This window comes from Camelus dromedarius, chromosome 27 (genome assembly GCF_036321535.1).
Source record: "Camelus dromedarius isolate mCamDro1 chromosome 27, mCamDro1.pat, whole genome shotgun sequence".
Taxonomy (NCBI): domain Eukaryota; kingdom Metazoa; phylum Chordata; class Mammalia; order Artiodactyla; family Camelidae; genus Camelus; species Camelus dromedarius.
Window position 1 is genome coordinate 12,177,076 of NC_087462.1, and position 17,333 is coordinate 12,194,408.

Below are 17,333 nucleotides of genomic sequence, written 5' to 3' on the forward strand. Positions count from 1 at the left end.
GGTCCCAATATTGCTGGACTTTTTCAGCCATGAGCGCCATGCAGAAATCCTTCTGTGAACCATAGAAATAATAAACGCTGAGCCCATTGGAGCATAACCTCAATCAGCAAGATGCCACTGCCTTCCAGATTTCCTCACGGGGCCCTGCTAAGTCCATGCCAAAACGAGCAGTGGATTTCTCCCTTCTAATCTCCCCGAATGCCTTATTCGATTACTGTCACTGCTCTCCGACCATGCACTGTCCCTTCAGACTCTCACTTCCCAATTGAGTCAGTCAGAGGATGTGGAGTGTCCAACAGGACGTACCCTCAGCCCCCAGACCACCTTGTTCCACGTGAAAAAGTGGATAGGAGGGCGAAGAGAGCAAGGGATACCCGCAAAGTTTAGCAGGCAACCTTCTCGTCTACTGGATTACTGGCTGGACACGGACAAGAAGGAGGGACATGAGGGGTCTGGAAGACTGCTCTAGGTAACTGGCAGAGGGGAGCTGGCTGGGAGGAAGAGACCAGGAGGAGGGAGAACTGGCATCTCAGTGCCCTGCAGGATGGCATCGCCTCTGCCCTGGCTGTACATTCTTCTGTGGTGAGTAAGACCTTTTCTCTGATTTCTCCTTTGAGCTCGGAGGAAAGGGAGAGGGCACACTCACTGGGTGCCTTCTCTACCACATCGTGGAAGAAGCCTGGGTGGTGTGGCATGTATCCATGGTGGGGTGGTCACGGATGCAATGGACAGCCTGTGTTCTCTGAGGCCGGGAGTGAGGACCATTGCCTGTCTACTCACAGGGTGGCAAGTGCCCTAGGGAAACTTGAAGATGAGGGCAAACTCTACTCAGAAAACATCAGCCGGACCCTGGACAACCTGCTTGAAGGCTATGACAATCGGCTGCGGCCGGGATTTGGAGGTGAGAGCAGCATCCTTACTAGATCCAGCATCTGTACTCTTCTTCCCTCTTAGTGCCCCCGCCCCCAAGGCCCAGAGGCCTCAGAAGGACAGCAGAGGGGTGAGGGGCAGGGCCCCAGAGAGGGGCCACGTGTGTGTTCCCATCCAGTCTCGGTCCCTTCCTCAGTTAGCTGGTGACTTTGTATGCCAGTTATTTGAACTCTCCAAGCCTCAGCCTTCTCCACTGCAGCGAGGGTGTATGAACAGTGCTTGCCTCAGAGGGTGTGTGAGTATAAAATGAGATGCTCCATGTCAGACACTTTTTAAAGCACCTGTCCTGCTCAAACTACTATATATGTTAGGTATTGTTATAATTTTTATTAGAATACTAACCCAGTTCTCTTCCACTCCTTAAATTCTGCAATTTGAACAGAATCAATTTAAAATAAGGCAACTGGTGTGAGTCTTTCAAGTTGAACAACCAAAGGACTCCTGCTCCTGGGATGACTTTAGGATGAGTTGCAGATTCTGGCCATGAGAAGGGGCTTTGAGAACGGTAGCATGTTCAGTTCCCTCCTCTTTAACCTCACTGGCGGTAACGGCCTCCATCCCTCTGGGCTGATTTCAGGTGCCGTCACTGAGGTCAAAACAGACATTTACGTGACAAGTTTTGGGCCCGTGTCGGACGTGGAGATGGTGAGTGAGCTCTGAGCGAGTAACTTTACCTACCGGGGGGGAAGGCTGAGCCCCAGAGCTAATGATAACGGGCCATGTCACCAAGCTTGGCTCCGGGTCCATGATGCACTCTGCGTGCTCGTGCTGGGAAGGAACGGCCATGGGAGCAGACGACTGGCTTAATCTCCTTCGCATTTCACTAAAGGCTGTGCTTGAACGTTAACCTGAGGGACCTTGTAAGATGATACCGTCTCTTCTGTCCACATGCCATACATGGATTCTACTCAACAAAGAGAACATCTCCCCCATCTTTAGGAAGTCCTAGTACATTTTTGGAGTAGAAGAAAGAAAACCCAACAAAGATATAAAAGTATATTGAAGATCTCTATTAAGCTTAAAACATGACTGCTTTTTTGTAGTACATCAGCCTTCATATGTTTTATTAAAACCATGAAGGAGGTCCTTTGGAAAGGCTAATGCATTCCACTTTTATGTTTGCAAATCGACCAGCAGGTGTTCTGAGGACTCTGTTCCAGGTACAGATGGTTGTAGGATTCATAAGAGCGTATTTATAGTAAGTGACAGTGAAAACCTGAACCGATCTTCTAGAACAAAGTATATCAGGATATTCGTTCATATGTCTTCGATAGTATTTCCCCCAAAAGTAAATTATAAAGACTAAAACTGAGAAGTGCATAACTCTTTAAAGAGGTGCACCATTAAATGTACCAGGGGAATGTAATTCTAGATAAACAGTTATCAGAGACCTTTTCATCTTCTGCTTTTTGAGTTGACAAGATAAGGAGAAAGGAAAGAAGGAAGAATAAAAAAGGGGGGGGGAAGGAGTAAGAAAATGGGGGGAAGAAAAAGAGAAGTATGAAAAAAATAACAAGGAAGAGGGGGAGAGAGTGAGAAGGACTTTATTTAAGAGAAAAATGTCTTAAAACTTGAGAGAAAGGTGAGTCAGCATTCTCCAGAATTCTCAATTATTTTACTATCATATTTTTCATGTGAGTACTGACTCACCCCAAGAATAAATATAACCACAACCATATTCTACTGTAGCATTGGAATCTGGGGACACTTGGAACTTTGTTTTATGCATGTGTCTCTTTTTTAAGTGTGTTTGTACAACAGAGGCTTATTATTGCCTGGATCATTATTATTTGGATATATTGTGTGTCAAATCACATTTTCAAAATATAATTGCCACCTGCAGTGATAAGTCTCTTAAAGATGCACAAAAAGTAGGCAAAGCAATTCTTGGCAATATTTTAACATCATTACAAGTTGTTATTTTTCATTGACTTTTGCAATGGCCCTTAGCTTAATTCTTAAGACTTTGAATGTTATTTCATAAAAGCCACAAATTAAAACTCATAATTTTGGTTACACATATTTAAATGATGCTCTAGTTGAGTAATCATGGTAACATTTGCTTTAATGTTCTCTGAGAACAATATAAAATAATCACAACGTGCAGACACAGCATGCTTGTCAGGTAGTTTATCTGCCCTTGGGACTTTACTAAGTGGTACCATGTTGCTCGGAGATACTTTTGAAGGCGGGTGAGTTGCTAAAGGGAATGGTTAGACTAACTGATGGTAGGAAGACCAGCACAAAACCTAGACTTGATCTTTCAGTATTTTTCTTCTAATTAAGGAGGGAGAAATCGATCGGTCAATAGATGAAGAGATGGATGACTGATAGACAAAGGGGAAGAATGTGAAGGAGGTTGAAGCTGGAAGAGGGAGGTTTGCCCAACACAGCACTACCATTTGTAATACTATTACAATCTTTGGTTGTGAAAAATAATTCCCTGAAGTCATAGCCTTCCTGACAGGTATTTTATCATAAAAAGTTGCTTTATTTCATAAGGTGTAGGTGGGCATGTAAACTAGTGAATAAACTATTCTCAATAAACTCTCTGCCCAGCCTGCCTGAATATCTTCTTTTCTCTTAGGAATATACAATGGATGTTTTCTTCCGCCAGACTTGGACCGACGAGAGGTTGAAGTTTGGGGGGCCAGCTGAGATTCTGAGTTTGAACAACTTGATGGTCAGTAAAATCTGGACACCTGACACTTTCTTCAGGAATGGCAAGAAGTCAATTGCTCACAATATGACGACCCCGAATAAGCTCTTCAGAATAATGCAGAATGGAACCATTCTGTACACCATGAGGTGAGGTTTCCCCAATTCTCCTTCCTCTGTCCATGTGCTTTGTCTGTTGTACTAACTCAGAACCGCCTATGTCAATGTCCCTTAGGCTCACCATCAATGCCGACTGTCCCATGAGGCTGGTTAACTTTCCTATGGACGGGCATGCTTGTCCACTCAAGTTTGGGAGCTGTAAGTTACAAAAAACTTCTGAGAGTCAAATAATGCATTCAAAGTATGTAATTATTTGGTTTTAGTCAGACGCTGGAAACTAAAAGAGAAATATTACTATGACATTCTCAGTATGATTCCAGGAATTAACTTACTTAATCATGCCTATCAATCTTATAAATAGAGGTTTTCGTCACTCAGATTAAAGAAAAACATTAAAGAAAATTTATGTTTGTATGAACAAGATTTGGCTTTGAAAGGAAAAAAAAAAAAAACCCCACAGCTAGTCCGATTCACTAGTATGTTTAATTTGTTTCAAAAATTCAGATGCTTACCCTAAAAGTGAAATCATATATACATGGAAAAAAGGCCCCCTGTACTCAGTGGAGGTCCCGGAAGAATCATCGAGCCTCCTTCAGTATGATCTGGTTGGACAGACAGTATCCAGTGAGACAATTAAATCTAACACAGGTAAGAATCTGAACAATGCATGGATGTAATCCTGCAAGGTGACTCCAGTGCACATTTCCAAAATATTTCTTTTCCCTCTGCACTAGCCATCCTTAGCTAAGCTTGCTGTTTTGGAGTAATGACTAGCTTTCTTTAAAAGTGATTTTACAACCATGTGCATATGAAGATTTGTGTAGCCTTGGAGTGAATAGTTTTGCATGTCTATGACACAAAGAGCCTCACAGAAAACCTGCTGATCTGGTAGCTTGGTCTTACATTGACAAATGCCTCCGCTTGCTTCCTTCCAGCGCATGTTAATTTAAAGATCTGTAGGCTTTATTTCCAGCTGCATTCTTTTTTGCTCACTGTCAACCGCAGTAATACTAATATACCTGTCCTCCGACAGGTGAATACGTAATAATGACAGTTTATTTCCACTTGCAAAGGAAGATGGGTTACTTCATGATACAGATATATACTCCTTGCATCATGACGGTCATTCTTTCTCAAGTGTCTTTCTGGATTAACAAGGAGTCGGTCCCGGCCAGAACTGTCTTCGGTAGGCTTCACTCTTTGGGTTCCACTTCCAGTCACCCTCCAGTTCTCACTGCTTGTGTATTTGAGGAGGATATTCACATCGGGGCACTTCTGCAATCCACAAAGGAAATAAACTCCTATCTCATTCAGACACATGGATCATGTGAAATGACCCTCATCTTGTTGCAAGTTGTGTGGTGAATCGACAAAAAATTGGTCTCAGCAAGAATTCTGGCTGGTTTCCTGTGATTTTCATGTGCCCTATTTAGGAGAGTGGTTTTTTTTTTTTTTTTTTTAATATCAATTTGCTTTTTCATAACTTAAAAAAAAAAGCCGAAAAATAAAAACTGACATCCAAGGAAATAAAGGCTAAGATATTGAATCCACTAATATATAATTTATATCTGACTTTTATTAGGTTGAATCAATAAAAATGTGCCATTTTTTATAGGTCTAAAATTAGTTAAATATCACCAGTTTCCCACTGTTCAACCCAAATATTTAGCTCCTTTTGTGATGTACAGAATCCCTACTAGTGTGGTGGAACAAGATGAAGGAAGAAAAAGAGCCACAACAGAAAATATCTGTCACAAAATAATTTTTGCTGAGTTTTCATGATTATAAATTTAGTAGTTCATAGGGATGACCTGAGTTTAATTGAAGTCTGAGATGAATTTTGACTTTCTAATTTACCATATTCAAATAGATCTCTTTCTGCAAATTGTAAAATAATATTTATATGATGAGGGTGACCAGCTTCGAATTATATAAATCCTCCAAGAAGGAAAACTGCTGGCAGATGAGTGGTCAGGTTACTTTCTCATGAGTAAATGTTTTATCTAAAACCAAGCTAGAAATAAAAAAAAGAAAGAGAAACCTAATTTTATATTTATTATTCATACCCAATAATCTTACTAAATATGATGAAAGATTTTATCAGCTATTAAATTTGATCAGAAGTTCAAAGTTGTATTACTTATGTAATAATAATTTGCTCTAAGTTTTCTCAAGAGGTAAACAACTAGAATTATTCAAGACAAATTTTGTAATAGTTAAACTAAATCAATTCAAAAAAAATTTGGAGCAACTACAATGTACGCATTACCACCCTAAGTATTAAAGGATACAAAAAATGTGAATACCTATGATAATAATTGCAAACAATTAAAAAACAATAAAATAATAATAATAATGACACGTAATCCTCTCCACCAACACGTTCGCATTGGATCCTGTTACTGGATTCCAAACGCTAATGCTGCCTTTCTCATCCTTTTCCGTTTCAGGGATCACCACTGTTTTAACCATGACTACTTTGAGCATCAGTGCCCGGCACTCCTTGCCAAAGGTGTCTTATGCCACCGCCATGGATTGGTTCATAGCCGTTTGCTTTGCCTTCGTCTTCTCTGCCCTTATTGAGTTCGCAGCTGTCAACTACTTTACCAATCTTCAGACACAGAAGGTGGAAAGGAAGGCACAGATTGCAGCCTCACCTCCAGCGACAATAGCAAAAGCCCCCGAACCCTTGGAAGCCGAGATCGTCTTGGTAATTGTTTATTTTTCTAATGCTACCCTCCCCCTCCCCCACGTGGGAAAAGGCAGCCCAACTAGTCACCGCAAACGACGAGGGAGCCCAGAGGTGCTATTAGTGGGGCACACGTTACATAACTTTGGTTCTCAGACCAACTTCTTCTCCAACTTCACAGAAGAACGCCAGGCAACAATCCTTGCTTTATCTTGGCTCTAAACTTTCCGTACCCCTCTTTCATCATTCTCACTAGCGCTGGCAGATTCCAGGCGCTCAGAGGAGATGAGAAAATTCTCAGCCTTTAGATGTTTCCTTTGAACAGGTTCACATACACTGACTAGGGAGAATAAAGTTAAAAAAAAGTTCCTAATGAGGCTTCAGAGTCTGAAGGAAACAAACAGGGACTCCTACGGACAATTTTTGTTAGAAATCTGCTTGCTGCTTTATTGCAGGAGGGCAAGATGTGAACTAGGTTCTATAAATTCTGAGTCATACGCTGAGTTTTTGATTCACATGAAAACATTCTCATGTTTGCATTCATATTATATGTATATAATATACATATTACTATGTATCTTAGTGTTTTCATTCAAAGACTTACAATCAGTGAGAAATAGCTATGATTTAGATTTAGATTTAGATTGGCTGTGGCTAAGCTTTGGTCCCCAAAGGTTTTTTGAATAAAAAATAATTGATAGCATTAATAATTCCAAGGGTCATAAATGTGTCCTCAAATTTCAATTTCACATATGAGTAAATTCTCACAATTAAATTGCACGTACTTTTTTTTTTAATGATGTATAGAACTGATTGACAAGTATGCACTTTAATTTCAATACAAATGTCAAACAGCTCTTGCAAAGAGGAAAATTTTGCTCTGCAATCTCAAGTAATGCAGACACTTTGAACTGAAAATTTCTTTATAATTGATCAGTTCTCATGAACATTTCTGAACTGCAAAACCACATGCAGCCCAGTTAATTCTTAGTTAAATTTTATGGTAAAAATGATAAAGCTATGTATGTTTCACTTTCCAGGTACTCAGACATTTACTGATTTTAAAAGAGAATTTTTTTTTTGAAATTTCTCTCTTTGATAAACTAAGAAATTTGTTTGAAATTCACATTTTCTCCAAAGGATAAGGTCATTCCCAGGATGAGTGGCAACATATAATTTAAAGGGTTTTTTCCCCTTTAATTAGCTCTCATTAAAAAAAAAAAAAGTTTGCCATCCAATGATCCAGTCTAATTACCTCTACTTATAAGTAAAACAACACCAGAGTCTCAGAGAAGAAAAATATTAGTCACTAGTTGGTAGAAAAACTAGGAATTGATTCCAGAACTCCTAATGTCCACAACTTTACAGAGAATGAAGCCCTCCCCACTCTCAACACTTTCTTAAAGACTGACATATAAAAGAGTGCATACCACCGGATAAATCATCTGGATGTAGGTAAGGTCATTCCCAAAGGTCTTCTCTTGATTTAATGCTATTTTCTTCATAATATTTATGCATGTTTTGAAAGGTCACAAAAATATAAATTTTATAACAAAAATATGTTCGTCTGAAGGCTCAATTCCAAATGCTTGAAAATTATATTTTTCAGAAAAGATTAATTCCAAATACTTTTGAGCATTATTTTGTTTGTAAAAATAAGTGACTACATTACTACCTATCTGTATTTATAAAGATACATCATTGATATATTGTCCCAAGGTCATATATTGTCTTAGCATATATCTGGAATGGAAGAAAATTGTTACTTATTAGAATTAGGTTTAACAGCTTCTTATTTGAGAAATACAGTAAAAACACTAAAGGAACAGGGTGAGAAAAACAACTCCACTGATTCTGAATATAGTCATTGATCTGATATTGAGACAAAAAGAAAGGCCAACTTTCTTACTTTGACTCTTTTGAAATATATATGACTGGGAAGAATATGATTTCAAATCCTTAGAGAAAGTATAGAGTTATCATTCCCTTAGACTATTATTTTAAAGGTATAATTTTTAATAAGATGGAATTTAAGATCTCAGGTCTTCATAAACTATCTTCTGCAGTTCTAAAATAGGAACCTATAAGGAGTAGGTCCTTTGGGAAGCTAGATTTTAAAAATGCATTTAAATCATCTCAAAGTCCTTTTTTTCTTGCAAGTTGACTTTTTCCCTATCAAAACTTGTATTTCTAAACCTGGCTTTGCTTAAAATATTTTAAGGCAGTGAAAAGAAGTTTTATTTCTGAAAGGCTAAGTCAAAGTGTAAAAATTAAAATAAAAACAAAAATAACCAAACCTAACAATATAAACCTTGTAGGTACCAAAACAGAAATACAGCTGATTACAAAGAGCATGTACTTTTTATTTATTTAAGTCAAAAGTTGGCATTTGCCTTATATAATGTAGAGGAACAAACATAAATTACACACTTGGAATTTATACAGCACAATGGTATATTATGATTGCGAGGTCAGTTTTTTCTTTCAAATACCATGACATTTAAAAATGCCTATTCAGTTGTAATCAAAATAGCATTATTTGAATAAGTTGGACATTGAAATAGCAAACCAATAGGGTGACGTTGAAATGAAAAAACTGCCTGGATATTCCATGTGATTCCAAGTTGTGTACTTCATGGGCACATTGCTTTTCACAGGAAACATTTAGGATGACTGTGAAAACTTGATCACTTTGAATTTGACCTTGAAATTTAATATTAACAGTGACAAAGGAATTCAGTACTAGTACTCAAACCTGAAGAGACAACTGAAACTGAAGTTTCAGAAGGTGCTTTATCAGCTAATTATCTTTCTGTTTTTTAAGGCGTTTGAAAGTGAAGACTTCATATTGTTAGATTTTGAGGGGAAAAAAATTGTCCACAATTCTTGCTTATATGGTATCTTTGCATACTGTTTTTATCTGGTATGCTATTTTGGCATTACAGTTATTCTAGTATTTCAGTTTCAGAACTTACTATGTGTTTGGGTATACTTATTTTGTATATAAGGCCAAATTGACACCTTGATCTCTTTGGGGATGGTTTGCTAGTGTCCTTGTCATGTTAAAGGTCTAAGTCGTCATCACTATGTTTCTAAGAATGAATCCCTTGTCCCTCTACCCATCAACACATCCATTGTGGCTTCTTTTTTCCACAGGAGGTGTGATGTTCTTGGTAAATTATCTACCAACAAAATTGATCCAAGTTTAATTAGCTGAGACAATGACTACTTTCACACAGATTACACCATTTCTTTTTCTTCTCGCCTGACACCAGTGTACTAAGTACCTGTGTCCTTACCAAATTAATCACACCATAAGCAGTTGTTAAGTGCTTGTATGTCCCAGTCCCTTTACAGAACGCCGAGGATACATTAGAAAGGGGCATCAGTAGCGCCTCTTCCATCGTGGACCTTCTTGTCCATCAGGAAGAAAGGAAATTCAAGAAGCCGAAACAACATGTTGTGATAAAGGCTGTGGTTAGAGATGTATCATAGGCTGAAGAAGCTTCCTGCTGGGGTGCCTACCTCAGTCTGGAGGGGTGATTTGGGAAGAAGTGATCCCTATGCTGAGAACAGAAAGATAAGCCTGGCCCTGCCCTAGAAACACTAAGTCAGTTGTTCGAAACTTGGGCACAGAGACGGAAATAAGACATACGGTCCTTTCTGGACTCTTTTCAAGGTCGGAATGTCTGCTGGGCCATTACTATGCTGCCCTCCACCTACGCAGAGAAGTACGAAGCAGAGAATACGGAACGATTTCCCTCCCCAGTTCCAAATCTTGCTAAGATTGTTTTGAGTACTATCATTATGCCATAGAATGAATGGTTAAATTAAGGCCATCAGAGACTCTGAGCACCAGAAAGGTCATGACGCCCCTTCCCCATGGGAGCACTGCTCTGTGACTTACAAAGAAGGTGGGGTGATGTAGATGATGGGTGCAGGCAGCTAGCTCATTTTCTATATCTTCCCTCAAATCCTCATCCAGTACTCCTTTCTGCACCCTCCAAATATTCCAGTATGATTTTCAGACACACCCCTAGCTCCACTCACCCACCAGACTGCTACCAGTAAGCTGTTCCTCATAGACATTCTGGAATTATCTCTACTCCTAATTCTATCAGCTGTAAAATAAATGTAAGGACATTTGATGGAGTTCATTTTCTCCATAATGCTTAATACAATAGTCTTAAAAATGTCAAATACTAAATGTTTTTAAAAATATTTTCTCTTATTTTTGGTGCCCCGTTCACTGGTTCTAAAAGAAGACACTTTGTCCCTTGAGTAATGCATCCCTGGTCAGAATCTCTCTCCTACCAGGTAACGCATTGCCTCCCCTTCTTTAACTTATTAGACTCACTGAATGTTGTATCAAAATTGCTCTAACTGCTTCCCAAATGCCTTACCCCTATACCAAATACTTGATTGTCATAAAGTCCAGTTTGACTCAAAGTACCTTTGCAATATGCTGTTACTTAAAACAAAGCAGTGCTCTAAAAATACCCAAAGCAGGATGGCACTGAGCAGCAGGGGAGCCCTGGAAAAATTCAAAACCACAGGTGCTCCACTCAAAACGGTGACAGCCCCAAGCTGAGCCCTCATCTGGACTCTGACAAAAGCCGATTTTACCATCAGCTGAAGCTGCTGAGCTACAGTAGGGCAGGCGGGATCTGATGCAAACCTGAAGCTTGAATGGCTTGCACAATTGGCTTTCTTTTCATTTCAGAAATTCAGTGTGATTCTTCTAAATTGGTGGCCAGTCTCCTGGACTGCCGACCCCCCCATTATCCAGGAGTTCAGCAACCAGTGGGTGGGTCAGCCAGCCCTCTTGCATTTTCTTGAGCACATTGTATTTGCTGCCTGCTAGACACCACCCCCAGAAGTCGCCACGGGGCAATGAGACAGTGTAACTCTAAGCCTGTGATTCTCCATGGTGGGTGAATTCCGCCCCCCCCCCCCCGAGGACATTTGCTAAAGATATTTCTGGTTGTCAAAACTCCAAGGAGGAGGGTGCTTGCTACAGGCACCTTGTGGGTAGAGGACAGGGAAGCTACTCAACATCCCATGAGGGACAGGGCAGTCCCCCACAACAAAAAGTATCCATCTGTCTGCAGTTTTGTGGTTGGGAAACCACGCCCTAAACCCTAAGTCTCATGGGGAGAAAATATTTATTAAGAGTATGGTCCTGTGGGGAGGGTATAGCTCAAATGGTAGAGCACATGCTTAGCATGTACAAGATCCTGGGTTCAATCCCCAGTGCCTCCTCTAAAAATAAAGAAATAAATAAACCTAGTTACCACCTCCCCCCCCAAAAAACCCTAAATAAATAATCAAAAAAAAGTATGATTTTAGGCATGTTAGAGGGTTGAATTCAGGAGCTGCCCCATCTTACTTGTGTGAGCGTTCTGCTTAAGCCTCCATTCGCTCACCTCTAAAATGAAAAGAGTATTATCACATTATAGATTCTTTCTGGAAATAAGCAAAATAATGCGTGCAAAGTGACCTGTAGGGCTGGCCGTGGCTAAGCACTGAGACATGGTAACCTCCAATACAATGGAATATAAAACATTGTGCTAACATGTAATGTACAATAATCATAAAACTTTTTGTTCCCTTCTCTTTGCCTGACTAAGAAATCTTGGGAAATGTTTAGATGTTCATCCATTTGTTGACTCAGCAAATGTTTGTCTATTAAGCATCGCCGGTGTTCTGTGCACTGGCTAGGCACTGTGGGGCACTTACACATGAGAATAACACGCCCTGTGCCATGAAGGAGGTTTTATGTCCGGAAAGGGGATAAAGCACGACAGAAATAATAGTTACAGGCCAGAGCGTGATGACAGCGAGGAGTTCTCACAGCTAAGGAGGCAGAAAAGTGCACAGAGGAAAGACGTATTTTCTTTCTCAAGCTCCTAAAGAAAAGAAAATAAACCTCAGAGATGAAATGATCATTGTCCCTAACTTTAAACATGGTAACTTGACGCCAAGGGAATGCCTACGGCATGTCTAAGGCGTAGGGCAGGTGAGTAGTATGTGTGCGATCGCAGTCTAAGGCTTCCTTCCTCTGCTGCCCTCTTAACTCTTAAGCAACTCTCCATGGAGACTGGGGAAATCGGTGAGGAAAAGAGGAGTCCGACTGTAAGGGACCTTTCATTCCAAGTAATGCCATTGTGCATAAATTTTCCAGGCTGTTTGGTCTTGAACGATGCTGCTTAATTCCAGACAAGGGTTATTTTGGCCATCCTCATAAAGTCATTCGTGACACGGTGGCCAGAGATTGACAACTTCCCCTCACATCTCCAAAAGGGAGGGGGAGATAAAACAATGCCTTACATTTTTATGCTCGATTATATTTCACAATCACTTTTTCAGCTCATGAACTTACTCATGTCTGCCCTCTTTCTCCCTAAGAAAGAGAGAAACAGAGGTGTCAGACAGACAAGGCATGCTATTAAAAATCAAGACGGGTTTAGGAAGCAAATCCGCTCTAAAGGCTTGCCTTCTTTCTGCTCTGTTATGAGCCTTAGAAAATTTGCTAGAGTAAAATACTTGAATGTTCCAGGTGTCTGGGAGGAGGGGAGCTCTTTTTGAAGAATTAAACAGTGACACGTTTTGCCCTTTCCAGTAGAGAATATTTTAATAATACGTATGATAGATAAATATTCAAATCAGAGTCTGAGAAACATAATGGAAAGCTCTTGGCAGACAATTACTGTGTTTATTTTCTAAGAGAGGCAGCATGCACTGAGACCAAAACACCACAACTCTGGTCCTGTCCACACAGTCCTCAGTTGTCCTCAGTTGTCACCTGCTATTTTAACAGAAAATGTCACTTCTGTCCTACCCAAGATCAGTAGACTGGGCACTCTACTATCTTAAATTCTTTTCTACCTTTAAGACCTATGATTTATTTAATTCTGTCTCGAGTGCCTAGCCCAACCCTGGATCAACAAATAACAAATCAACATACTCCTGGCTGGAAATTGGCCACGGTCATGTCAAATCAGACTTTACACAGTCTGTAAAGAAGCAGATTTTACCGTGGCCCCTAAAAAGCACACTGGGCTTGAACTCTCTCTAATGAGCATTATTATTTAGATCCCCAGCAACGTCCATGACAAATCAAAAGCAAAATTCAGGAGGGGAGTCCAGAGAGAAGAGGTTCTTGGGGTTGCTGTTCCCCGCAGTCCAAATGTCACGGCACCGGCAGGTCCCCCTGCTCCCGCAGCTCAGCCAGCCCAGGGAGGGTGGCTGCTGCCTCCCGTTGCCGTGCGGTCACTGTCTAAAGCCACGGGAGCCTGCCCATGTGAGTCACACACCCTGCCTGGCAGCAAAGTGGTGGTTGTGCTGCCAGGGAGGAAACAAGGCAGTTTTACAAGAGCAGGGCTAATGTACAGCCAGTGTTTGAAGGCAGAGACCCAGCAAGGACAAGCTGGCCACAAGGAGAGTGGTTATTAGAGGGGAGAGACAAGGAAAGAATAAGAATCAGAGGAAGCCACACCCCCTCAACCCCGGTCTCCAACATTATGAAAGGAGTCCAAAGCCAACAGGAGTAGAGTCTCTGAAGCAGGCTCAGTAACTTAAAGACGAGAAAATGCTGGGATGCGACGAGCACTGAGACTGACCAGCATGTTTATTGCTCAATGTGCAACCCTGGTGAAACCTTTCTTACGTTGGGACCCTGGCCTTCTCATGTGTCCATTCATGCAGTCAGCATCCCTTTCAAGACTAGAATTGGTTGTCTTATGATTTCCGTGGAACAGAAAGATGTAATGATGGAAGAGAACATGTAACAATTCTGAGGTTAGGAAACGAATCATATTTTGGTGACTTCAGAAGGAGGGAGACCAACAGAGAATCTCTGAATGGAGAGCAGGAATCTCTCAATATGGAATTCCTGAACCAAGAGGCAGTTGCATTTCAAGGGATGAACGATCATCCCACTCAATATAAGGGTATTTTTCTGTCACTGGCTTTTGACGTCCATGAGCACCTTTCTTTTCTTTCTTTCTTTCTTTTTTTTTTTTTTTTTTTTGCTGCTGTTGGCACTTCAGTCAGTTCAAATGCATGAATGTGTCAAGATTAGGCTCGGAATGTGCCAGGCAGAATGACATCATTTAACCAGGCTGGTTTTTTTCTTGCACTGACTAACTGTCCACGTATTCCAAATTGAAATCCCCTCTCATTGTCTATATCCATTGCCCTATAGGTTTACAGACGTAGCTGGGGAGTGGATAAGCCCTTGTAACCTGGTTGATGTCTTCTTCAGTATCACCTGGTACCGATGTTCAACACGGTTTCTGGGACATGGGACATACTTGGCATCAACCCTGTTGTACTGAATGACAGGATGTGGTAATGGAAGCAAATCAATTAAAAATTTTGTTTTACCACTTAGGAATGTAGCACCATCAAATACTATGAAGAATTTGCTGATATTTTAACTTACATAGGAAGTAGTCCATAAGCGTCTGTCGATGATGAAAAAATGAGTGACTAAGTAAGTGATGCCGGTTCTTTTATGTAGGCTGAATGTGTTTTTTTCTCCACAGCATCCTGATTCCAAGTATCATTTGAAGAAAAGAATCACCTCTCTGACCCTGCCAATAGTCCCATCTTCCGAGGCCAGCAAAGTCCTCACAAGAGCGCCCATCTTACAGTCCACACCTGTCACACCCCCACCCCTCTCTCCAGCCTTTGGAGGTACCAGTAAAATAGACCAGTACTCTCGGATCCTCTTCCCTGTTGCGTTTGCAGGATTCAACCTTGTGTACTGGATAGTGTATCTTTCCAGAGACCCGATGGAAGTGAGCAGCAGTGTCGAGTAGCTTGCAACCACAGTAACCTGTATCCTCTCGGTTCTCATTTTCTGAATTTTTCAAAGTAGCATTGAGACGTGTACAGATGCTTTTCTGAACATGAAACCAAAATTGAAAATCTCTAACTCATAGCTTTGAGTAAGCTTGGATGGGCAAAAAAAGTAATAATATTATTCCTCAAGAGTAGAAGTTGAAGGTTGCCAAAAAAATAGGACTTTTTCTGGACGTTCGAGGAAATTTTATAAAAGGGTAAAACGGATTCAGGAAGAATGTGCCCGTCTCTGTCCTTCCTTGGTCAACATTTCAATTGTTACTGTGAGTAGCATTTACCACAGAGCAGATAAAATAAGAAATGCTACTCTTCCAAAGGTTGCCTTAAAATATGTTTATTTTGGCTTAGTTCTCATGAGAACAAGATATAAATAGTCTAAATATTTATCAGTAGGTTAATACCAGCATGTCGGAGGCCTTTATGCTAGTACAACGGCTTTCAGTGGCGTTGTAAAGCCCGTATTGAGCTTAGCTATTTGTCTTTAACCCCACTGTGCTATTATACCTCAACGAAGCACAGTGTTTGCACACGTGTGAATTACACAGGGATCATAAATCATGTATGCATTTGTACATAGGGCTGGTTGGACTGCCACACGGTGTTGTTTTATCTCATTAAACTCTCCTTTTAAAATAATACACTCATCCTAATTCCTTGAGGTTGTAGAAGCCTTGTATATGATGACTGTGAATGTGACTATGAATATAAATGTGTGTTTCATATTCTCCACCTTTCTAAGTAGATCAATAAATAAAACATCAATAAACATGGTTCTCGGATTTGTTTCGTAAAGCTGTGAAGAGTTGCCTGAGGTGCGGGGAAATGAAGTGGTGTCCTGTACCCCGATGTTAGTGGCCCTGGGAATTCTGAGAGGTAGTAGGTACGGGACAGCCAGGTTTGGTCACCTAGTTCTACAGAAAGACTTGCGTTTGTATGAAAACAGTCAGCTTTTCACCTCCTTCCTGCTCACTCAGCATGCTTTCTGTTACAAGATGAATGAGATCGGAGGATCTAATGTATAACTTGGTGCCTAGAGTTGATACCACTGGATTGTATGGTTGAAATTTGCTAAGAGAGTAGAAATTAAATGTTTTCACCAAAAAAAAAAAGGTAAACATGTGAGACGATGGGTATGTTAACTAACTCAATGAAGGAAGTCATTCACATGGTATACTTATTTTAAATCATCCCATTGTATACTTTTCATATCTTGCAATTTGATTTATCAGTTGTACCTCAATCAAGCTGAAAAAAAAAATGATGCGATATTTTTCTCCCCTTCTACTATTCCAGCTCTTCCTGATACTAACTCTACCCATGTTTCTCCCACACAGAAAGGTGTTAGGGAACCGGGAACTAGGAGCACGAGAAAGCATGTGGTGGAATTTGTGGAGATCGATAAAGCCCTCATTAGCTGTAGCTGGGTCATAAATATCATTGCGGTCATCCAGAGCTCTGAACCCAGAAAGAAAGATTCTAGAATTACTACCCTTGCCTTTATCCAGGAAAATACAAAAAATTCTGTGGCCAAACAAATTAGAGTTTAATTGCAATAGCCCTCTACTAAGGGTGGGAGGCTGACAACTCCATCCAAATGCCCTGTTTATTCGCTCCATGACCAAATCTCTTAGTCTCTGGGAGACATAATTCCTGTCTCATCTGTAGGATCAGGGGAGTGGAATAGACACCCTCCTTCCATTTCGAACAGCTTCTGTTTGTTTCATTACTGTTCTGTCTAAATTAAGTCATTAGACGAGGCTTGCTCTTGTTTTTGAGAGGACATTAAATGCTAGGTGGGTGTTAACCATACTACGTCCGACTTGACATTTAATCTTCACAAACCTGTAAAGTCTATACTCCTATTATCTCCATTTAAAGATAGGGAACAAGGCACAGTGAAGATGAATCATTCTGTCCAAAATCAAGCGGCGCTCAAAGGGCTATAGCTGAGAGTCAGACCCAGGCGGCGTGAATCCACAGCGTGCTCACTTAACCGCAACTGTGCGATGGGGTCTATTCTGTGACCCCCTCCAGAACTCTCTCACCATGTCTTTCATTCCCTGGAATG

General features: G+C 40.6%; 1 protein-coding gene across 1 annotated transcript; it reads left to right on the plus strand.

Annotated features, from left to right (window-relative positions):
* Positions 1-330: 330 nt before the first annotated feature.
* Positions 331-15,222, plus strand: GABRA6 (gamma-aminobutyric acid type A receptor subunit alpha6). Its single transcript, XM_010997352.3, has 9 exons — positions 331-582; positions 783-901; positions 1,508-1,575; positions 3,518-3,738; positions 3,824-3,906; positions 4,213-4,356; positions 4,742-4,894; positions 6,159-6,418; positions 14,947-15,222. Exons 1-9 carry the CDS (start codon positions 545-547, stop codon positions 15,220-15,222), a joined length of 1,362 nt encoding a protein of 453 aa, XP_010995654.1. The 5' UTR covers positions 331-544.
* Positions 15,223-17,333: the final 2,111 nt, after the last annotated feature.

Excerpts from the sequence above, each read along its gene's own strand:
- GABRA6 (XM_010997352.3), top strand. The coding sequence starts at position 545 with ATGGCATCGCCTCTGCCCTGGCTGTACATTCTTCTGTG. Across the intron at positions 3,739-3,823 it reads ACCATTCTGTACACCATGAG|GCTCACCATCAATGCCGACT; the intron begins GTGAGGTTTCCC and ends AATGTCCCTTAG. Across the intron at positions 4,895-6,158 it reads CCCGGCCAGAACTGTCTTCG|GGATCACCACTGTTTTAACC; the intron begins GTAGGCTTCACT and ends TTTCCGTTTCAG.